General features: G+C 35.8%; 1 protein-coding gene across 1 annotated transcript in view; it reads left to right on the forward strand.

Moving 5' to 3' along the window:
* The window catches only part of PLD1 (phospholipase D1), a 1,505,857-nt gene that overhangs the window by 513,999 nt on the left and 966,358 nt on the right, over positions 1-25,500 (forward strand). The window contains exons 7-9 of the mRNA XM_044070047.1: positions 957-1,015; positions 2,390-2,482; positions 11,292-11,441. Of these exons, the coding sequence (XP_043925982.1) occupies positions 957-1,015; positions 2,390-2,482; positions 11,292-11,441 (302 nt within the window). The remainder of the gene's footprint in view (positions 1-956; positions 1,016-2,389; positions 2,483-11,291; positions 11,442-25,500) is intronic.

Raw genomic sequence — 25,500 nt, forward strand, 5'->3', positions numbered from 1 at the left:
AGATTCATAACTGAGAGGTATTACATTAAGTACTGTGTTTAGAGTCACTGATGGTTCAAACTGTTATATACCTATTCCTTAGCTTCATTATGTATCAGACTGAAATATCAAATAATTTCATTTGTAGTTAATAAGCAAATAAGAATATTCCATATAATGAGTCACTCTTGGTAATTTGAATACTGTGCAGGACACAAAGAAAGCCAGATGTATTCAATCATACAAAAGTTGGATGACAGTTATTGATATAATTACAATTAACATGGGATGACATTTTCTGTTTTTATATGTGCCCCCTATGCCTGCCAGCCATCAGACCCTGCCCACATGACGAGTCAGTTTGTTCTCATGTTGTTACAGCCTTTTACAGACCAAAGGGAACTCATAACTGTAGGGAGCCATCATCCAGGCAGCTGTGGAGGTTGTTAGCTCCCTACCCCTGGTTTCTACCTTCAATAGGTCTGAAGGTCAGGAGCACCTTCAACCTTATGGATTGAAGCTGCAGCTTCAGCCCTCTTCACACCAGAGCCTTCTTCATTGTCTGCAGGCTGTGGATATGCCTAGTATTCCCACCTCTTAAGAAACCTCATTTACAGTACAAGCATTGGATGTTTTTTTTATGTCCCTCCCCTTGTTGGCTGACATAGACACTTACATCACCATATGTATGTCTTCACCTTGATGTGTGCACACTGCTGCTTGAGTGGTTTGGTTAGAGCCAAGGATGTGTATTTGGTCCACAGTACAGACAGCATACGCCTAATTATTTGTGCAGCAGACCAGACTGCCACTGTTACTATTAACATTAATATACTGACCAATGGAGTGTAATGAGAAGATTAAAAGATCGCTAGAAAAGTACTCTGACATGAGTGTTTATTTTGCACTGTTGGTAGCTTAGGATGTCTATTGATATCTGTTATGGATGATTATTAAAGTCTATTCTTTCTTTATAGTTGGAATTCCTTGAAGTCAGTCAGATGTCTTTCATCCATGACCTTGGACCAAAGGGCTTGTAAGTTTTAATGTTTGTATTTAAGATATTTAATCCAGAGTCAATGTTTTTTTTAACATTGTAACACTAGAATGGTTTAAAGACAGAAAAATGTGCCTTTTGCCTCTCTGATATCTTCTGCACACCAACAAACTTAAGAACTTCTAGCAGTTTGTAACAAAACACTGCAAAGTACTTGTTTTGTTGTGTTTGTTGTTTACTGTTGTTTGATGCCACCTAATGGCAAGATATTCCATTTACCCTGCTATCATCATCTTCTTGTGTGTTGAGTGTTCCATTTACCATGGTACCATTAGCTTCTTGTGTGTTGAGTGACAGAGCACCAGTCACAGTTTTCACTACTGAGTTCAGGATGCTGTTACCTATCTGTTAGGGCCTCAGTGCTTTGTTCCCAAGGTCTGGCACTTGTCAGGAACTGTAATCAGATAGCTTTCTTGTGTGCAGTGTTACAGTTTTTTAGTGACCAGGGTTGTTTGTCATAGGATGTGTGTGTTTATGGGTAAGAAAAGCCAGTCTGTTATTGCCCACCTCATCTTGGCTGTACTACATACCCTCATACCTCTTCCTCTCAACCAGATGTTGGTCATCTCCATGTACTCAGTTACATCTATACCCCAGACAACAAGTAAAGTTAGTGATTTCAGTGGTCCTTTTGGCTTTTAGCTGTTTTAGCATATTCCTTGTATTATCTGGAAAGTGTGACCACCGTTTTATCACCAAGTGGGGAAGTGAAAGCAGCTGTAACAAATGGCTTATTGCATGGCATGTGAAGCAGCTAGGTTTTGTATTCAGCATTGCATTGTATGTTTTTGACTTTCATGACTTGTAACCAGATGTTTTGTTTACTATACATAAGAGCTGTTATCCACTGTGAGTGCCAGCATTTGTTATTTACATAGCTTGACCAAAGCAAATCTTATGATGAACATATCCAGAATAATCTGCTTTATATATACAAATGGTCAGGAATCTTTTGTGGACTCACGAGTCCTAGAGATGCAGAAAATAACTAATACTTCAACATCAGAATCAGACATTTAATGGAATTGTTCACCAAATCCATTTTTATCCTTGGTAGTATTGGCCATCTGTAGCCATCTTGTAGGTTGAGTAGTCCACCATTAATATGGCCCTTTAATACCTTACTAGAGTCATCTGCCAAGGTGACTTTTATCAACTGCATCTTGAAAGGTATTTGAAGGAGTTCAGACCATAATTGTCACTTTTCACTTTATATTAAATTATTCAGATATATTTCTTAACACAATGCCTGATGACAGTAATGTACATTTTTTCATAAGAAAGCATGTGCTTTTTGCATAGGCGTATGCCTTTTTGTTGACTTTGCAACTGTTACCTTGTGTCTTACTACAGGGAAGGATTGGTGATGAAACGTTCTGGAGGACACAGAATTCCAGGTCTAAACTGTTGTGGCCAAGGGAAAGTCTGCTATCGATGGTCAAAAAGGTCCATTTCCAATTCTTTAACTGTATAAGTGACAAGTATTGTATAATACAATGAAATATAATTTCCCTTCACACACACACTGTGATTGACAAGTGATGTGAAAAAAGTGAACTTTTCTGATGCATTTAACTAATATGAAAGCCCATTTTGAGTAATGGTGTTTGCAAAACTTTACACTATCTTTGGTTTGTAAGATGTCATTTTACTGCTGTAGCAGATGAACACATTCTGTAGCTGTGTTGCTATGTAGCTGATACTGATAAACTCATTCTTCATTGGTGCTGGGCAATGTAACTTGTGTTGGCTATGGTTGGAAAGGCAGAAGAAAGCAGTTTTGCTTTTGTGTTTTAAATTGAAACCTTTTTAAAGCTGATTGGCCGACAGAGAATCCTTTTAAATCCTCAAAATATTTATATTCTCCTGTAGTAATATACCGTTAACTGAAACTTTTGGGGGGTGGGGTTGTATAAATGGAATATGTGCATGCTTTCATCCCCCCATACATTTATTTAGCTAAGAATGTTAACTTCCATATGTTTGTCAGAATACTGCATTATCAAAATAACCACTGAGAATGGGTTGCCATCCTCCATGAGGTATTAATAGACTGTTTATAAAATATATGACATGACCTGTTACTTCCTGGACATATATTTATAGATGTATATACTCCATGTACAGCAACCTCTTTTTTCTAAGTTATAAAATGTATTCATTTTATAAGCATTATGTTATTGTTACAATGAGCATGTAATGTGTTTTATATCAAACACCATCTTTTCATACACATTCAAAATACATTTTAATAAATGCTAATTTTCAGTCTTGGTATTATCAACACCGACTATTTGTTCCAAGTCAATATTTCTTGCCAACACATTCTATCTGTAACCATTTGAAATAATTCTGGGAGTTGCCATTGCAAGTCTATGGAGACTGAATGACCAAAAATCCAAACTTGAATGCGTCATGTCTGAGACTCTATTTCTTGGAATATTCCCTTTTCTTTGAGGTATGGCAGTCTCGAAGTTGGCATGTATGTATATATATATATATATATATATATATATATGTATGTATATATATAAGTTCAAAGCTAGGGGTTGGCTTGTTCCACTGCAAAAAAAAAAAAAAAAAAGTTTGAAAGATATTCATTCTTCTCTTGTATTTTCAGTCTTTTTTTCCATTGTTTCAAGACAAGCTGTTGTGTCCCGGCATTTTATTAGGGAGCCATTTCCATCTCTTAATCTTTCTTTGCAGTCAACTATTTCTATGTACATTTCATGTGTCTTCAAGCATATATACATGTGTAGTTCGTTAGGAAATATTTTATCTTGAGTATAGAATCATATACACAAACTATTTCTTCCCGGAGAATAATACTGTTTTTGTTCCTTTCTAAGTAATTTTGCCCAGGCCAGCCTCATAGCTTCATAGGTGTGTACTAGGCTAACGGCCCTGGAGCTTTTACAAGCCTAGCCCATAGGATTACCCTGGCATCGTGCCACCCGACTTTAGTTCCCAGTGCCTCTGTATAATAGAGTTACTGGAGTGATCCCCGGGGTGAATTTTCTGTTTCCCATCCACTCATCAAGATTTCTCTTGAAGAGGGCCAATGAGGAGCTCTGTTTGACATATATGGCAAGTGTATTCCATAGCATGGGCAGTCTCTGGGTTATGAACCTGTCCCTCCAGCTTATTCTGTTGATTGTGGTAATGAGGTTCAGGTCTCTGGAGTGTGTGATGCAGAGGGATTGGGATTTCTTTAGATGGAGCATTTATTGTAATATCTTTCAGTAACTGCATTTTTAGTCATCATCAATACATTTATGGAGTTCTTATATTTTTTCTTCTATCATTTGTAATTACTGCCTTGCCCCAAAGAGTCTGTAGTTGTACTTCTAACAGTTACTGATGCTTCTTCAGTAATTGTGTCCTACTCAACATATGTAGTTCTTGCTTAGTTTATCCTCTGTATTCTGAGGTATCTTGTACGAAAACTTGCTAAATATGCTCTATAAGGATTTTGTGGTCTGTCTTCACGTGCACATTTTTTACTGCAGACATATTCTTGGAATTTCTTGCATCTATCTATACACTACTACTAAAATTTAATTTTGTGACCGATGTGCTTTATTTGGATCTGGAAATTCTCTTCACATTTGGGCAGTTGGTCTGTTTGGTTCACAGCTCTTTTACAACTGCAAACTGTACTTCCTCGCAGCACAACTAACTAAGTCAATTAACAATATTTTAATGTCAGTACTTCTCTAACTAGATTTTCAAACGGGCTTATTTATCCTTCACACTTTAACATGCAACATGAGTCCACATGCATTAGTAATGTCTAATGTAGGAAAGACACTGGTTTTGAATGGTATTTTACCATCACCCCCAATGATGCTGGTATTCAAAGTCATGATAATTGACGTTAATAATTGACTATGTAATTGTCATCATTCTAGAGGGATCCAGTATGTGTCAGCTTGGGATGAGATGGCTGACAAGTCTTCCTGCCTTACCACGGATGATCTGCACCTCTCTTATCAAGGCTTTCACATTCTATCTAAAGCCTTTGCCTAAAAAAGGCACTATGGGTGCAGCAGAGTCCACCTGATGGACATTCCAACCTAGTAAAGTCTAATTTGGGACAAAGTAATGGTACTTTACTGAGTGCCAGGAGTCTCAAGAAAAAAATGCCCTATCTTGAGGCTCTTCTGTGATGTGAACAAATTCATATTTGTGTAGTTACAGAAACATGGTTTCAGGACAATGAAAGTACCCTCTGCATTCCCGTGTCTAATGCCTATTACGTCTTTGGACTTACTGTCAGTTGTGGGAAGTATCAGTATTTAAGGATATCATCTCCTCACAACAGGTTCCATAGGATATCACATTTGAGCTCCTAGAGGGCCATATCACCATAAAGAAGACAAATTACCACCTCCTAGCAAGTTAGAGGACACCCACTCTATCCTCATCTGAGCATAATTATCTTAATGCTTTGCCTGAAATTCCCATTAAATGCAATACCTCACTACTGGGCAACTTTAATTTTCCATCAATAAACTAGCTAAACAACAGTACCAGTGGCTTGACATGTCCACTGCTTCATTGACATTATAAATGCTAACTCTCTGTTGCAAATAGCCATCCTAATAGGAGCCTAATTATTCTTGATCTAGTCCTCACACACATGACCACTTGTTGCACAGCTGCATATGTATGTATCATTATGCCATGTTAAATTAGATATAATTTAGTGAACTTTTCCTTTGACTATTGATATTTGCTGTCTAAACAGCTCCATGTTTAGGGACTTCTTGAAAGCAAACCCTCTTTAGTTACTTAATGACTTAAATTCTGCTTCAGTTATCCTCTGAACGATCCCCTTGTTAAAGCTGCTACCTATGCCTCTAACTTCTACTCCAACTTAAATAGTTATATTGATAAGGCAGTCCCTATCTGCACCAAATATAACAAGAAATTAAAAAAAAAACAGCTCTGTGGTGGAATACATGTATAAGTGAATTGTATAACAAGAGAAATATACTACTTAATGCTTATATGAGGTCTCATTCTACGTACATTAAAAGCACACTTAAGTAAACTAACAAAGAAGTTTTACTTTCATTGGCTTAAGGGAACTTTTAGGAAGCTCAAAGCTGAGTATAAAATTAAAATAGTCAGTAAAACCAAAGATAATGGTAAATCGTTCTTTTAACTATGTCAGGAAGTTAAAAGCCAACAACCAACAATGTTCAGAATTTCCCCACAATAATTCTTGCACACACTGACTCAAACGAAGCAGCTAATATTCTAGCTAACAAATTTAGTACAGATTTTACTCCACCCACAGTTATAGCTATTCCACAGGTTCCGCAGTCCCTACCATCCCATTTAATTACTGTGGAACAAATTCTGTCAGCGTCTCAAAAAACTAATAATCTGCCATTCATCTCTTTTAATAACATACCAGCCTGAGTGATTATAAGTGCCAGATATTGTCTTTTTGAACCCCTTAATATAAGTGTCTCTACGTTTTTCATTCCTGAAGCCTGGAAAACATAGCCTCATATGTAAACCTATGGATTGCATTATCTCATTATTCATTAATTTGGACATTGAAAATCTGCCAGCCCTGGACACTCAAGTCATTAGAGTTGAAGCTGCCTCTTCTGAAAGCAAAAAGGTTACCAGTGGTGTACCAGAGGGCTCAGTTTTACGCCCTCTCCTATTGGTATACATTTTCAGGCCTTCAGGCCAGCACTCTTAGCCTATGGTTAATTAAGTTTGCAGAATAATGTAAACTGGGTGGTGGTGGTGCTCTTTCTTTAACTGACTCACAATTGCTGCAACATGAGTTAGACCATAACTACTGCAAGTACAATGGTTTCAAATTAATGTATCCCAGCAATCAGACAGTGTTCTAAGGGATATAGGCACTCTTGTCGAATAATTTCTTACTTTGACCATCTTATTTCCACAGTAATTCAGAAAGCCTTTTTTCTGACCAATCTGTTTTCCAAAGGCATCTCCACAAAATCAAAGAAGTTTTAATTCTCTTTTACTCGTATCTTGTCAGACCCATTATTGAATATAATGGATTTTTGTCTAAACATGTCACCCAACATGAGAGATATTAAAGATTCATAACTAAAAGGATCAGCGGCCTTAAAAATCAGGAGAGCCTGGCAGGTTTTTATTTATATTCAGTCTCGTTTGTGGAGACGTGTCTAGCCTTTTGAGTCATGAAAGGTCCAATCCTATTTGACCACCTATTCCTTTGCAAAACTGTAGCCTTTTGAAAGAAGTCAATCTTTGTCAGCAGATAAAGGAGACACATCGGTGTGGTCGAGTCATATTATAATGTATTTCTTAGCTCGGGAACAAACTTCCACTACATGTCAATCAGAGTAGCCCCCTTGCCACCTTCAAGATAAGCCTAGATAATTGGATGGGCAGACTCAAATCCCCCCACCACCACCACCACCACACTAATCTATCTTGTCTTGCCCTCCTTGATTCTTGAGGGAACTTTTGATTAGTTTTTGTTTTGGCTATACTTCAGATGGTCTGCAGACTGATTGCCAAGTACTTTGTATGAACGTGTAATAAAAATGCCAAGAAAAATTTGCATTGTCATCTTGCATTATATATTTTTCCTCATACTTTCAATAATAGTTTTTACATACTGCCTTCATATTGTCAGGACCTAACAACCCTCCACATTGCACATTAATTGATCCAAATTTATTTTTATGCACATCACTCTCTTCCTCTTCTAAAGATTTCACCTCCATTTATTTAATATCTTTTACAGTGAGGCTACATCATAACTTGTTTTAGCCTTTAATTTCTGTTTAGTTGTTGCTTTATTTGTTGCCACAATCATTCATTTTAATAAAGTCTTACTATGTCTTGGTTCTTCTAACCCTGAACTCCAACTCAAAGATGTTATATCCTGACTGACTACAATTTTTACCCCCCTAGCGTTTGTATAAAAGCATTCTTTAAAGAGTTTTTAAAATAACTCAAGTTTATACATTCCCCAAAAACATTCGCTCAGTTTCCTTTCATTTGGCTGTTACATCTTTATCATCTTCTCACCATCTGGAGAACATCCTTTGGAGAATATTCTTGTATAAAAACACTTCTGCAGACATTTCCACGTTGTGCAAATATTTCCACTCAAGTATTCTAAACTGTCTGGTCTTTGTTGTATACTTGCATGCAATACAAATGTCTGCCTATTGTTCCTTCATAATGTGTCTATTCACTGTTTCCAGTCTGTTCTAAGCTGCAATAATTGATTACAAATACATCGCACTTATCCCTTTTTGATCACTGTAACAGCTCTTGTATTCACTAAAAAATCCAGAGAGGCTGGCCTTTCATTTATTATGCCTCTTTCCTGGTCTCTCTCTATACTGTGTTATCAGTCCCTAATATGGGGGACAATCCCTAAACTGCAAGTTAAGTACTTGCGTAGCTTCCTCAAACACTATTACTTTCCCTCCTGATGTTCCTTTTCCCTTAATTTCATCCATTTATTTCCAACCAGCTCTTGCTTAATTTGTGTGCATTTAATATTGTATATCCGTATTAGAATAATCTCTCTGCTCCTGCTCCACACAGCTGTAGTCTGTATAACAAATTGTGCTACTTTATGGAAGTAATATATTGCATGATTAGTACTGTTTCCTTAATGTCTTAAGTCCAGAATATTTTTAAGTCCAGAATATTTCTCTCTGTTGTATATTCTATCTTTGTACTGCTGTCACCCTTTTTCACTTCAGTCATATATATATATATATATATATATATATATATATATATATATATATACACATATATATGTATATATATTTGCATACATATATGGACCTCAGTTGTGTGGCCTTAAAATACAACGTCAAATTTGGTAGTCCTTATGCCTTTTTGCTCTGCAGGGAGAATTAGTTGCTCTATTCCCTTCCTAGATAAACCCTGTTCCTTTTTAAGTCATTCATAACTTCATCTGACTGATAAAAATATGCCTGGCATACATATATAACCAAAGGAAAGGAAAAATGTTTTATTGATGGCATCTTACTGTCCAAATCCATGATCATAACCTTCCAGTCTTAATATGTTTTCTTATTTTCTGCTTAATTTCATCTCGTGTATTTAGCTACCATGACAGAGTTTTTGTTAAACTGTGTCCCCAAGTATTTTATTTTGGCATGTCTCCATAAGTGCGTACTGGTAAATTAACTCATGCATAGGCAGAACATTTCCTGATATTGACTTTTTATCTTCATTTATTTTGTAATCTAACCTTCTTTGAGGTTATCCTATTCTGGGTCTATTAAGCAGGACCGTTTTCTTTTGATTGCCACACCAGCTGTTGCCTGGGTTGGTGAATCCATATTTTTCTTGCTAACAGCTTCAGATGTAAGGCATATAATCAAAGGAAAGAGGTGATTACTGTCTGGTTCCCTAGATAAGCTCTGTTTGTGTTAGTACCCTTCTCACCTTTATCCGTGTGTCTGAACCTTCGTATATTCTCCAAATTTACTCTATTTTAGTGGGAAATGCAAATGTGTTCATTGTTCTACACATAAAGTCCTATCAGACCATATTGAATGTTTTCTCCCCATCCAAACAAACAGACAGACATGGTGTTTTTTTTTTAATGCTCTGAACCCTTCTCTGAATCATTATTGTTGTATTTATATTGTCAAATGTCTATCCCCATTCCACAAAACCACACTGATCCAGGTCTGTCAATTTTGGTAGTATATTTGCTGTTCTCTTAACTATTTTATGTCATCTTCTTGTATTGTGAATTGCATGTTTTACTGTGTAAGTGAAGTATCCTACTTTAAGGTTCATTTGGGCAGCTCCTTGTTTATATCCCTATGGAAAATGTGGTGATGTACTTTATCAAAGCAGCAAGATTGATTTGATGATAAAAAGTAAATTTCCAATAAAAAGTGATCATGTGACTAAGTACCAAGCATCACAAGGGAGTATGTGTTAATCATTTATTTAGGTGACTGAATGGACAGATTTTGTGGCACCTCCTTTAGTTGCCTGGTCTTTGTTGCGTTGTCATTTTCTTTTATTTTGACAATGAAAACATGACTGCATTTCTAATGTGCAGGACACTTCAGCTGAATGTGGGATAATGTAGTTCTCTGTATGACCAAATGGACTACCCGTAGAAGTTGCTTTCATCAGAGGACTTTGCAGAGTTTTATAAATATGAATCTTACTACATCCTAATAGTAGCAGCGCTTTCATGTTGTTGGCAGATGGCTGACAGAGAATTAAGATCTGCAGCAGTGTGAGCTGTATTTGGGAATCTGCAGAGATGCTTTTTCTGAGCAGTTTTTTTGTGCAGGCATGGTTTCTGCCACCAGTAGTGCTTTGGAAATCTGTTGAGATGGCTTTTTGTGCAGTTTTTTATGCATATACCAATCTGCAGTTGATGTTTTAGCTTCCTGAATTGAGTGAGTGTTCTGTGGGAAATGATGATTGGCACTTTGCTTTGTTAATGGGGTATAATGAATATGGGTGGGAAGAAAGCCATAGGAGGAATTCTTACCATTTCTGATCACCAAGATGTAGTTGATGTGGAATTGAGAAGATGGTTGGTACAGGTGCATCTGTTATTATTGTTTGTGCCCTGAGGCGTACTCTCCTACCACAGGAGGCTTGTGATGATGTATCTTGCTGAATATTTGAGGCTAAATGCCCCTTGTTTGCTCACGTGATTGTATATAGACCATTTTATTTTATCTACAGCAAGTAACTGAATTAATTTTCTACAAATATATTTTCTAGTATGCTTTTTGAGATTTGAAATCGATCAACTTAGGTTTCAATACTGGTGTAAAGAAAATTTTAACATGGTTCTTTTGCAGTCTGCTGCTCCAGGACTGCTTTCTTGTGTGGCTTTATTGCATTTGTTCTACCTGTAATTTAGTTATTACATTTTGAGTATCTGCTATTTGAATTTGTGTTCATTAAGTATATAATCAGCATAAACTTGCATTCTTGGGCATGCTCTTGAAAACGTGGCTGAAGTCCATTTTGCATTCATGCAGATGTTTGAATCCTAAGCCTTCTTGTTTGCTCTAATTTTAAAACTTAACATAATGCTTAAGACTTGATTCTGATTTACACGGAGAAAAATTGACTTTAACCTGGCTTTGCTGAATTTTTAACATGCTGACAATAGAATGTTTTATTTATTTATTTTTAACATCTTCCTGCATAAATTTAAATAGTGACTGGAATCACACAATTTGTTTTTCTGTAGGTGGTTGGTAGTGAAAGATTCCTTTATAATGTACATGAAACAAGACAGTGGTGCAGTTTCATTCGTGCTGCTTGTTGATAAGGAGTTTGCCATCAAGATGGGCAAAGAAGCAGAAGTAAAGTATGGAGTTCGTATTGACACACTCACCCGGTGAGTTTATTCATATGTACATCTGAATGTTGTGTTGTGGGTAGTTAGAATGTTTGTTGATAGTGGATTATAATGAATCGCCTCATATACATGCATCTGCTAGCCATACACCCTCCTGCAGTCGATCAGTGTGGGAAGAGACTGTCATGGAATCTGCTATCTAGGCATCTGTCAGCATTTTTCTTGTATAGTCCTAATTTCCCTCCCTCTGTGATTAATGGGTAAGCTCACATATTTTAGGACCTGCATAAGACTACACATGCCCAAATGCACAACATGAAAGCTGCAAATGGCCCACAGCTTAGCAGAACAGACAGTTGTCACCAGCCAATACACTGCATGCCATGTGATTGACTGGATTGTAATCAGGGCTTCATTCCTCTACACCAAAGAGCTAAGTTTAAGTATTTAGTATTGTTTACTTTAAAAGTATGACCTCTCTGAGGCTGTGGAAACTGCCATCCCTAACATTTTGTACTTTGTTTTGACAATAACTGTATATGTTTACCTTAGTATTGTACAACAATAAACAGGATTATTGCCTAATAATAAAACCCCATTAATGTTCCTTAACTTCTTATATGGTGCTTCTTCCTAGATGTTATTTGTGGAACAGCCAAGGTCAAATTAATATTTTTAGAATTTTTGTTTCTCTTGAAAATAATGTTCCTGTCTCATTTTGATGTTTCAGGTCTCCCTTGTAAATTTTACTTTTTTCACTAGCTGTACTAATCGCCCATCGGTCATGAGCAGTGGAGGATATATCAGTGACTAGTACAGTTTACCTATAACAACAAAACCTAAGTTTGGGTACATTTCATTAAGTGCGGTAGGTAAATTCTGCATCAGTCTGGGTTGAATGGTAATTATTAGAATTATACACAGAAATATATTTCTTACCTAAATAACTTCAATATATAATGAATTCTAATGTGTATTAGGGATATTTCTGCAGCTGTCTGGCAGCAGAGGCACATTTTGCATACACTGCTCATGCACCCATTTCTGTAGATATGAATATGCAAATTGTGTGTGGGATACCTCTGCTAGAGAGTAGTATAGTATTTTATTGGACATTGATTGATTTATTTACTGCTAGCTAGTTCCAGAGGGATGTGAAGTTTTTCTGTAGTAGGTTCTTTTTTAAGAAATGGAAATTTGTGTACCACATATGTGACAATGTCCTCTGCATATCATATGCAGTGTAATTGTGGTAGTTCCCATGGACAGTCACAGATCATGGAAAATAGTAACAGACTAATGACTGATCCTTGCGGGCTACCTTTAGTCAGGTAGAAGGTTCATACTAACTGTTTTTATAATTTTGGTAGTTATGCAGCTTTTGAACTATTCCGCTAATTCAGTATATCTGGATTGAGCACTTTTATTTTATGAGGGTGAGGAGGATTAGTAAGGTGTAGGCAACATTTTCAGAAGTGCATTTTATGTCTGTAAAAATTTCAGTCTTAGTTGATATTTTACTGGTTACAAATTAATTCCAATTATTGTGGTAGCCTTGATCAGAAACTGTGCTGCTGTTCTGTGAGAATATATTTTTTGAATGTCCTCAAGTGTTTGATGGTAGGTTTTCCTCGATATCTGCAGTGGTTCTACAATCATTGGCTGTGACAGGGTTATTTTCTCCATCAGATGAAGTTCTTAAAGTATGACTAAAGAACAAAAGTGCTCATTTTAAGAACAGGTTGTGGTGACTACCTAAGTTTGCTGAGTAGAACGTGTAGAACGGGAAGAGAAGTGCTTGCAATGAGCAAGGAAACATTGTAGGAGAGCCGATAGGAAAATTATCACATGTCTTTTTTCACAACCTAAGAGGTGCAGCGATCTTGAGGTGGCGAGTCTGGTAACGTCACAGACTTTGCTCAGTGCAAAACCAGACTGGATTCTAGGAAAGAGGTGTGTGTGAGTCTAATACTGCTGGAAGGAAATTAGTAATTAGTATATAAAATTTTAGGTATTAAGCTGAGGTAGCCACGGAAATATGAAAAGATTTTATCTTTATACATGCCTTTTCACTTTACATTTGAAAGCATATTGTTTAATGTGTCTTTTTAATTCTGGCAGAAACATAATAATGTATGTGTTAAGTAAAATGTACAATATGGTTTGAGTGATCTTACAACTAAATGGTACTGTTATCACACTGTAATATTTTATACTGCAAGAAGTGGTAACAGGAAGAACAAAGCAATCAGGTGTACATTAAGTGAAGCTCAGAAGTGTAACATATAAAAAAATGTTCTTCTCACACTTTCTTTTATTATAAAAAAAAAAAATAAAACACATTTATATGTTTTCCAGTAGCTGTTTGGTTGTCTTGGTTTTGTGGCCTTATGTTGACTGAGTTTTTGTTCAGGAATTCTTTTCTGTGTCACAGTAGCTTTGTGCATATCTGTCACCCTGCATACATTGAAAATCTGGACAAAGGTTCATAAAAAATAGGTACAATTGGCCAAAGCTCATTAATCTCTTAAAAATGCTATAAAGATTTTGTTCAATAAAAATTGTTGCTACACTGATATCAGGAAATGGCTCTGTTTATTACAGAAGTTGGCATATTTAAATGAAGATGGTTGCTAATGCATTTTAAGAGAAGGATTTTTTGTATTTTGCATCCTTTTATCACTGTTTAAATTTATTTCTGAGTGGTGGTATCTCCCAATCCTTCTTGAATTGGGAGGAGTAACACGTGAGTATGCTATAATAGGGCCATATTAGTACAGGCTATAAGTCTGCAGACTATTACAAGTCAGTAACCTGAGGTTAGAATCAAACCATGTTCTTTGTATCTGTAGAGTAGGGACCTTAACAATAGTTTTTTGACTCTGAAAACCTGTGAAGTGATTACATTTTACTTTTTACATTTTTATAGGTATATTCAGGCCAATAAAGTCAAACCCCACTAGGTGTAATAGATTTATAGGTAAAAACATGCTGTTTAGTCATCCCGATGTTTGGTCAAATGTACCTAATTTTTAAGAGCCTTTGTCCAGATTTTTGATGTCTGCAGATTGAGAGGTATGCCAGGGACAGATCATTTAGGTATTTCCCTCTTCATGGTTTTGTAATTTGTTATACATTTTCCTGTTTTAACACTCACATTTTCTGTATTTGAACTATTTTATGTACTTCATGATTTTGCTAATGTACCTTCAGTCATCTTTAACAAAAGCTGTGGTACATTCATTATAAAATGCATATGTACTCCTTTATCTTTGATCTCACTTCTGTGCAGTATGTCTGCCTTGATGCATTTTTGTATATTCTTAGGTGTAAGTTGTGTTTATTGACATATCATCAATACATACTTTAACAGTAATGTGCATTGCTTACAAGGCAGTAGAACTTGGCCTGAATTCTTTTATTTTTAGAAGCAGTTGTTTCATAGAAATTCATAGTACTTTACCAGTAATGAGACCAAACAATCTGCCATTTCCCTAATCAGTGTGTTACTAAAGGATCTCGGTTGGCTGAAAAATAACTAGTGTTGAGATGATAAACATTTTTCTTTGTGTGGTGATGGTGGAAGTGAGGCATCCTCATTTCCCTGGAAAACTGTGTGCCCTCTACTCTGTCGTACTTAATATATTCAAATGCAAGGTCATTGCCCCTTAAAGAGAGGAGGGAAATTTAACATTTCAGCCATTGGCCATGGTTTGTTGGATTACTTGTACTTTCATCCCAGTTTCTTTAGCCCAGCCAGTATGTTTTTCATTATTTAATCCATATAACCACTCTACATTATTGATTTCCAGGTCATGTCATCTGTTGCTAACCTTTTCTTTTTTGACATGCTTTACTAAATGATAAATGACTCTACCTCCTACTTCAGATTAGGAGTCTAAAGTTTCATTATCCCTGAATCACATTCATGAGACTGCCTTTCTGCAGTTTGAACTTCTAATTAATCCATTTTTTTCTCTACATCTCCCTTCTGTGTTGAGCTTTGGTTATCCTAACCTACAAATCTCAAAAGATATTTAACAAACACATTTTTCTTAGTGGCACTGTCATAACATTACTTAAAATTGTTTTTCATTCTGGCCCTTTGTACCAAATTAGGCTGTTGGCCAGATTTGTTTTCCTTTTCCTTTTATTTATTTATTTTCTTAGTTCTGCATGAAGTAATTAATCATGCAGAATCACTTCAGTCTGCCTCCTTATGTCCTTGTGTATGCAGCTGTTTTTCAATTACTTAATCCTAGAATCCTCATCATTCAGGGAGTCGTCATGACTGGCATCCTTAATGTTGTCTTCTAATGTAGTCTGTTGTATTAAAGCAGGATATTTTTTTTAGGTGATACCAGGTCCTTGATTGGAATGGTGATCTGTAACTACAGTTACTGAATACAGAAGTGGAACAGATCTCACACAGTTGTTAGACAAACTCTGCAGATCAGCTGACTGAACCTGGAATGGGAAATTAAGGACACTCTGAAATCCTATATTATCTGCTGTCACACATCTATTTATATTTTTATACCTCATCTTATTTTTCATCTCATTCAAGCAAGTCTTTATACCTAGACAATGGTATCTAGTTCCTGGGGTGATTGTTCAGATCTTTAATAATTAAACACTAGTGAGCCATATTGGTCATGAAATTGGTTGTTCCATGAAGATATCAACATTTCATGTATTTCACACAGGTTCACATACTTCTTTTTTGCATTTCTGTATTTACTGTATTTCAAAGTCAGTGCAAATGCATTAATCTCTGCAAGTTTAACATATTTGAGAAACAAGTTAGACATTCTTGATAGCTTAAGACTAGCCATTTATTAAACTTGCATAGTTTTGTTCACAGCCAAGTAAATATTTTTCTTAACAGTACATGAGCATTCTTTTATAACCAAAGTATGTATTGCGTAACCCAACAAGTAGGAAAAGTTCGGGTAAACGTAGATGGCCCACAACAGGACATCATTAGTTATCACCCATTGGAAGTCAGGATTGGAGACTGCAACATTTTGCTGTCATTTCATCCTCCGCTTTCTCATACTAGATTAGTCTCTGTGGCCATTGTTGCAAGCCTTCCTTCCCTTTGCACATTTTGGCCCTCCTGTCTTAGCAGCTCATTCATGATATCTAGTATAGTGACCCATCTAAGCGTCACATTATACTTGGACCCTCTTTGACCATACTCTGCATACTTTGTGGCTGAAAAATCTGATCAATCTCTGACATTTCTGTTGTTTGGGTAGACTAGCAAACTCCTGAATCATGTGATTACCTTACTATCACTTTGGCAAGTTGGCAACCCCTAGTAAATAAGCTGCTGTGCTGATAGGAGCATCATTAAAGACTAATTGTTGGTCCTACATCTTATGACATACATTTATGGTGTAAATCATCCCAGAACAATTTTTATACCAGAATGTGAGACAAAATATTCTGACATTCTTCCCACTACATCTTAAGCAGCCAGAGTTTACTGCTGCTGGAGACATGCAAGTTACTTGCAATGTTATGGGTAAGGATGCCTGAAGGCATTTCTGTGTAAATCTCCTAGATGGAGAGGGTGTAAGTAAACTTGGACCATAACACTGCCACTTTCTCTTCACTTTATTTCATGCTCATCTCCTGTATGAATGTATCCCAAATCTGAGTCCACAATGTTAACAGAAGTTCATTAAGGCTGTAAGCCTTTGAGACATCTTGGTTATCACTTCCTCAATATGTACTTTGATTTTTATGTTGTAGTAAAGGTGGCATATATGTGGCCTTCTCCCATTCCTTCCTCAACATGTCTGTCAAGTGTAGCCCGGCCTGTTGATAAAAGTGGCTAATGCCTAAAATGTTATGCTTACAAATGTCTAAATGATACCATCTTCATTTACCTCAGAAGTTGTGCTTATGTTCATCATTCTTTATTCTGCAGTTGAAAGATAGTCTCATTTCTACTATATCATTGCTACTGTCCAGCAAAAAGTCAAAAATGCCAAGTTTTTTCTCTCTAGAGTACCCCTTATTGCTTAAATAGGCTAATAGAATTTGCATATTGCAGGGTATTGATCCACTGATGTTTCCTTTTCAGTGTCAACAACTGATGCCCTAGTGAGTAGCCGAATCTGTCCTGTGCACTGTAATCCCCCTCCAGGGATAGCTAGCTCTGGTACCAAGGACTCTGCATTTAAGATCTTCCAGGGTATGGTGTAAGACCTCTGTAGTCACAGCAGAGCTAGTCTGAGGTTACATGCCTTCCTTCCATGGTGAGGCATAAAATGACTGTCCCACTTCTTGTTTAACTGACTAGTGTTCCTTTATCACCTTCAACATTATTTTATTTATTTTATTTTGCTTTCGTTTACCTAGTTTGTCTGACTGGGTTTAGTTAAATTGTTTTCAGCAGAAGCTAAGGGAGAAAAGCTCCAAGATATTACAAACATTTTTAAAGAGGCATTCAGTAATTGCATGAACAGAGATTAAGTAATATACATTAATAATCACACATTTATTTGCTAATTATATTACATTCATATGAAATAAAGGCAACTATTACAGTGCAAAAGATACTTGTGTATTTAGTAGATGTTGAACAATGAGAATCTGAAGAGGTAAATTAGTGGGTTTGTTAAGTAGATAATCGCTGTTGTGATTAGTGCTTAGAAACTCAAAGAAATAAAAGTGAGAGAAGGAACATGTTAGGACAGAATGTGGACATACTGTGAAATTAACAATTGAGAGGTATGGGTCAGCTTGCCAATGCATTATTTAAACAATTCAATATCTTGATTTAATTATGCTAAGATTTAACTCCTTCACTTGTAGTAGGTGACTGGATAAAAGTACCCATAGATACTGTAACTGCATTACATCCCACTTAAAATAGTACATTTCCTTAAAGTCATTCTGAGAGGCCAGATTGTTGAACCAGTGCAACTCTCACTTGTCTCTGTTGATCGTGTATCCAGACATTGTGCCAGATTCCAAAAGACTTCCTCTCAGAGTAAGTTGCTTTGTCCAGGGCCTGCTCTTTGAGTAACTGATTTATTCTGCGAGCAAGTCTTTTGGAATTTGAGCCCCAAGTTTAAGCCTGTTTATGAATAGGCCACATACAGCAAGAACAAGTCTTTCAAAGTCAAGGCAGTTATACACCGGAGTAAGTCACTTACTTTGAGAGCAAGTCTTTTGGAATTGGGCCCATTGTCTAACTGTATTTAGCTTAAAAATTTTTATGAGAGGAGTCTATTGTGCCTTATCAAAATGCATGTTCTCCACATGTTAGCAGCTCATTTATTTCCTCTTGCAGCCCATTTCCTTGCATACATACATGCTGTAAACATAGGTATTTGAGGAGTATGGTCATTTACCAAACAAGCCAACTTTTAATATGTCCTCCATACCCCCCCCCATTTCTATTTTCTCAATTTGAGGTCACTCTAGCTAGGGAAGAGTGATAATTCATAAAAGTGAAAACATTTATCTTTTGTTCTCCATTACCTTCTGACCTGGGACATCAGCTAACATACAAATTTTGAACATAAATGTATTGCTACACTTAGCAGCTTTCATTAACAGAACAAGTAATGCTCAGAAACAGCTTATTGAGCAGTAAAGCATATTGAGTGATTACTAAACTGAAAAAATGTAGAAACCACCACGAAATAAAGATAAAATAAAATGGATTTATTGTAAGACAAAGAACGAGCGCTTTCACGCAATATAAATTGCGCTTCCTCAGGTTACAAGTTACAAAGACCAAATGGATATTTTTATATTAAAGCATTGCCTTTCAATTAAACAATTAAAACAGTCATTAATTAAACAGCCAAATTACTTGGTTACGTAGATAAGAATTCAACAGCAGTGTCACGAACAATCAAATTCGGTTAGATATGAAGTAACCTGATCATCACTCAGTAAAAACACGGATATAAAAGTTTTTAAAACATAAATGATATTGATGCTCATTAATTAGATGTCCTTCAAAGGTAAATTAATATCAGATATTAACACGATGTTCATCTTAGTATTAGTAAAATTCTTCATTATGTGCTTGCAGGAAGCTATGCCCATATTTAGAGAGCTCTACAAAAGGCTTGCTATTATCACTTAGTTCTATAACAAGCACAATCAAATAATTTAGAGTTAGCAAACCATTAGCCCAGAACATCATTGATCAGGAAATGTTGCCCATATATGGCTAGTGATGAAACCAAGATGTTTATACAGAACCACTATAAAGTGAAGATGATGACAACGAAGCAAAAAGAGTAATAAAGTAGCTTCGTTCTTGAATATATCACTTGGCACATAATGGTAGCACTACATAACACAAATGTAAAGATATAAAAATATAAAAATTACATCAATCATACAGTTTCATTTATCCAAAATTAGTTTAAGAGAAACATGAAGTAGCGCATCTCAATTGCACAAAGCTATCTAAAAAATTATGTTGTTTAATAAAGCGCATAATTATAATAGTACTAGTTAAATTAATACAAAAAGAGAGTATAAAATGATTCCATTATATTGTTATATTAACAGACACACTTCTAGCATATTGCGTGTCACCAAATAACGCTATGATAAGCGACTGGCTAATATCTAACAAACAGTTAATTAGTATACGGTAAAAATAGACATATAGCGTGTCTCTGAAAATTAATAGTGCAAAACTTGCAATAACTCATTTTATTTAGACAGAGAAACATGTCCAAAAACACTCTCTAAAAGTGTTCTCAAAAACAAAATAAAATAAAAATAGACCTACATAGGGTTGATATAACTGAGTCATTAGAACTATGGTACTAAATAAAAATGAGGTAGCAGAGTGACTCAGTACTAATAACATAAACATTATGGAAATTCGTATTAAACATGATCGCAGAAGATAATGTTATGATGACATTGTTAGTGATAACTAAGATAACAGCAAAGTTTTTATATGAGGTGAAAAAGATGTATATGGGAATATGGTATAAAGCTATCTAATTAAGTAGTGAAGGCAATAGACCCAGTGAAATCAAGACAATAATATATCAAATGTGATTAGAACGTGAAGTTCATACATCAAATTTATAAATATAGTCATATCCAGAGCCATTTAATTCAACATATTCACCACTGTAATGTTAACTCCTATTAGTCAATAAGATATATATATTAATAGTAACAAAACAAGATCAAGTAGGGCCTGATAAAACAGGTCGGATGTTGACAGCTGTATTTAGGCCTGGTGGTATATGGGCTTTTAACTTTAATATCCACCTGAGTTCGAAGGTTTCCAAAGTATTCATAAGGTCACCTTCCCTTCTGTTTGCATCTATTATTTGTAACACTTGAAATGCAAAGCTATGCTTAGGGTAGATATTGCAATGCACAGCCAGTGCATTAGTATTACTATTCTTTCTTATCTCGTAAACATGGTTGTAAATCCTATCTCTTAGTCTACGTGAAGTTAGGCCCACATAATAACTATTACAGAGGTTACAAGTGGCTAAGTAAATAACATTTCTGGTAGTACAAGTTGCATAAAACTTACATTTTGTATTAAGTTCAGCACTTATAGCATTGGTGTTGGTTCTCTTAATGATATACCCACAAAGCGAGCATTTTCCACAAGGGAATGTTCCTGTTTTCCATTGTGACCTAATGTCAATGGATGTGATGTTAAGCTTTTCCTTACATAATAGTCTTTTCAAGTTCAGGCAGTTCATATACCTAAAAGATGGTTTATCACTAATCAGTTCTGATACTGTCATATCTGATAGTAGAATTTTCCAATTGTTTTTCACTATATTAGTTAAGGACTGGACATCACTTGTATATTTGATGTCATACTGTATTTTATGTGAAAAATTTCTCTTTACTTTGTATCTAAAGGATATTTGCTGAGGTGTAGTATCTTCTATAATAGAATTCAACACGTCATCTATTAGTTTCATAGGGTAACCCCTAGCTAGAAAATAGTCCTTCTGAGTATCAACCAGCTTCAACGCATCAGAACGATCACTACATATTTTCAAAATCCTATTAAATTGGTTCCTTACTATGTTATTGAAAATATGACGTGGATGTAAACTGCTAAAATGGAGTATACCATTCTTCCAACAAGCTTTTCTGTGAAGCGTTGTTATTAAATCACAATTGGTATTTTTCTTAATAGTAAGATCCAGAAAATCAACAGTAAGCTTAGACGACTCACAGGTAAAGTGAAAGAAAGAAGTAGTACTGTTCATATAGCTAATAAATGAATTCAAGGTGGCTTCTCCACCGTTCCATATTATTATTATGTCGTCTATAAAGCGTCTATATAAGACGACATGTTTAAATCTGGGATCACTAAATATAAATTCTTTTTCCCATTCTAAAACAACAAGGTTGGCATATGCATTTGCACAGGGGGTGCCCATTGCCACCCCCCATGTTTGTGCATATACCTGTTCTTCATATAAAAAGATGTTGTTATTAAGAACCAGATCTAACATGCAACATATATTCATAATTTCAATGTTATCCACCTTAAGTTCTGTCATATGCGTTCTTATTGCGTTTATACCATATTCATTAGGAATATTCGTGAAAAGACTTTCAATGTCCAAGGTTACTAATATGGTATCTTGTTTAATATTGTCTTTCACTGGGTCTGATTTTAGGTCATCCAATAGTCTGAAAGAATCTAATAATATAGTTGGTATTTTCTTAACATATAGTCCTAGTTTCGTTTGTATATATAACGATATATTTTGTGTTACCCAATGGTCACCTGATACAATGGGACGTAATGGAGGTGGATCCTTACCCTTATGTAACTTAGGTAATCCTTTGATAATTGGTATCAATGGAAAGTCTATTATCAGGAAATCGTAAAGGGATTTGTCAATGGACCGAGTCATTAACATATCATATAGGGTGTCCGAGACATAGTGCACAATTGATGTTACTCGTGATTTTTCTATTACTTTATAGGCTTTAACATTGTTTAGCATATTCAACATCAATATTGAGTGATTACATATCAAGGAAGTCCAGATAAACCTTTATGAGTTGGTTATAAAAGGGTCCATAAAAGTTACTGAAAAGCAATATACTAAATATACAACGTTGAAATGTCAAAATATTGAAATTAGAAATACCTACTCCTCTGCATGTGTAGAGTGTTGAACATATCACCCAGGAGAGTGATATTTTTGCTGACATTTTATGTACTGGTGCAATGTACATATGTAGTATGAATATGTAATTTGTAGGTGTTTTGAGTTCAACATCTTGGTGTTTCCGCATTGATATTTCAGGACTTTGCCTTCAGTATTATGACTTTGAGTGTACTTCTATTGAATAAGTTGTGTTGTATTCATTATAAAACACTATATAACCACATCATCTGAAAAGCATGCCATGACCCCTTCCACTGTCAACTGCAAATCAATGGATATAGAAAATATATATATTTTTTTGTGCAGGAGGGGTGGCTTTCCCTCTTCACCTAATTTCTAAATGTATTAATTCCAAGGTAATGCAACGTTGGGGCAAGGAGAAACATCCCTACCCCTGACAGTTCTGTACTTTAATTCACTGTACTACATAGTTTTCAACTAATAATATCAGTTTATTAGAAATATATATTTTCATACAAGTCCCTAGCCACCACCACTTGTGAATTTGTGTTTCATATTTTTGTTCCCTTCCTCATTAAATCTTGTGGTTCTTCAGGAGTTTTGTGGCAAATCACTGAAGGATTGAATTCACTAAGTAATGACAGGCTTTTGAATTTCAGACATATTCTTAAGAAGATAAATGGTAATTGGTAACACAAAATCTAAGTTTATAAAGATCAATATTTGAAATTTGTCCCTGTTTTGGGGCTGTATTCCCCCAGTATTGGTTTTATCCAGGTTTGTTGTGCTAACAGGTTGAGAGCTATCGTGAGAAGTGAGAACTGAATTCAGTAAATGATAGCCATTTAAGTTTCAGTCTTCCTGTCTTTCAGGAAACTGCTGATTTGGCATAGTGGTATGTTGCTCTGACTGTAGTGCACAGGGTCCTGGGTTCAAGACTTGGCAGTGAAGTGCATGGTGGTAACACAAAATTTTATTCTAGCAACTTTCCAAAATTATACAAGCAATGTTTAAAATGTGTCCCTCCCTGATTTTTGGCCTTTTGACACCCCCCCCCCCAAAAAAAAACTGGATGTGGTGTGGGTTTCAGTGTTGTTTCAATGAATGTGAGTTTCAAGGGCAGAGAAGTTTTAATGCCAAGTCTATTTTCATTGTGAGACAGTATTGCTTTGTTTAGCAGATATCTATTAGTGTTTGTGCATTGTGTATAAAATGTAAAAATAAAATCCAAATAATCACTGTAGAAGTAAAGCAGTATGCACACATTAGTGTTTATGGTAAATGGGGTGAAATAACCAGGTAATGGGACATGGATGGCTGCTGGTGCCATATTTTGGTTGTCTGTTCTTCAATTTGCATTTGAAAGTTGGTATCCCACAATTCCATTGGAGTGGGTGGGGTTACGTAATCACGTATGCAAATTTTACGTTAATCAGCATACAGATTTGTACCTATTTTTCATGTGCCTTGTCCATATTTTTGATGTTTCCAGGTTGAGAGGCATGGCCAGCTTCCATTCCAGGGTCTAGTACACCATAATCTGACTTATGCCTAGCAGTTGACTGAATGATGAACTTGCATAGCAGTTCAGTAATTGTGTTTTTGACTGAGCTTAACTGGCTTACTCACTATGTGCTCACTGGTGAACATTGCTTCCAGGCCTTGCTACAAGTAATGAGTTTATTTCCTCTTTCTGGGTGGGGTTCTGTTTGTCTTGTCATAAAACATTTTTATGATCATGTTTTGTTGATTATTTGTCTGGTTCCTTTTGTTAGACTAATTTACCCAGGATTACTTTATCCTGAGCATAGATCTTCAGCTTAGCTGTGGCTCAGGAGATAAGTTGTTTCTTGCCATAACTAATTCAAATAACTCTTCAGGGAGAGACTGTACTATCATTATTTTGCAAAACCCTGGAACTCAATTCTTCTAACTTTGAGTCAAACTGGCACCTCTAGTCCTTTGAAATCACCTAAAACATCTCCTAAATACTTGGCTTTGCTTGTCCTCAACTCTAGGTTAAAGGACACAACAGTATCTAGCTCATTAAGCTGTAATGAGGTATTATATGCTACCTTCTTATATGAAAATACCCTTACTCTATAATAGTTTCCTCCTTCACCCCTTTCTTGCATTACCGTACAACATTGCACCCTGCACCCTTTATCCTAGTTTTTTCACTGTACTCCATTATTTCATTACTGTGTTTAATCATAACCTCTGGCAGCAGTCCATGCATATTACATTCTGTTACTTATTGACCCACATACGTTTCTTATTCTGCTCGTCATTTATGTGGTTAGCCCCCCCAACTGCATAATTTAGTTTATTATTCCTTCTTTCTTTCCTTTCTTGATTGCCTATCAGACAAAAGTTGCAAACTGGAGTTCTGTGGTAAAGGGTTTGGTTGCCTCAGCCCTCATTTCCCCACTGTGTGACCTTGAACAAGTCACTTAACCAGAACACACTGTTCCCAGGTCACCCGTGAAAAGGGACTTTGGATCCAGTGGATCTATCCAGTTAACAAGTATTATATAGAACTTCTCTTTATAATAACTTATCCCATGCAAGGTGCATTAGTAACCAATGTTTCATTTAAAACACTGAAATGCATCTTTAATCTGTTACTCATCAGCTTAACCACTGCTTTCTTTACATTTATTAGGAAATTGTCAAACGTGAGGAATGTCAATATTTGTCTATTCCTCGGCCATTCAAAAGTCTGATATTTTAGATGCCCTTATATGTGATTATTTAACCCCATAGCACCTTTAATTACTTTCACCATAGCATTTTTCATTATTTTTATTGCCTATTCTTATTCACCGTATTTCTTGGAAATATCTGTACTTGTATGTAAAGATTTGTACATTGTTTTTCTCATCTCCGATGTACGTCTGATAACATAACATTTCTGGAACTTTTCTCCCTGGGCCTCATAGGTTCATAGGTGTATAGTAGGCTAACAACCACTA

The sequence above is a fragment of the Protopterus annectens genome, chromosome 4.part1, assembly GCF_019279795.1.
Source record: "Protopterus annectens isolate FY-2018-M chromosome 4.part1, PAN1.0, whole genome shotgun sequence".
Lineage (NCBI taxonomy): Eukaryota > Metazoa > Chordata > Ceratodontiformes > Protopteridae > Protopterus > Protopterus annectens.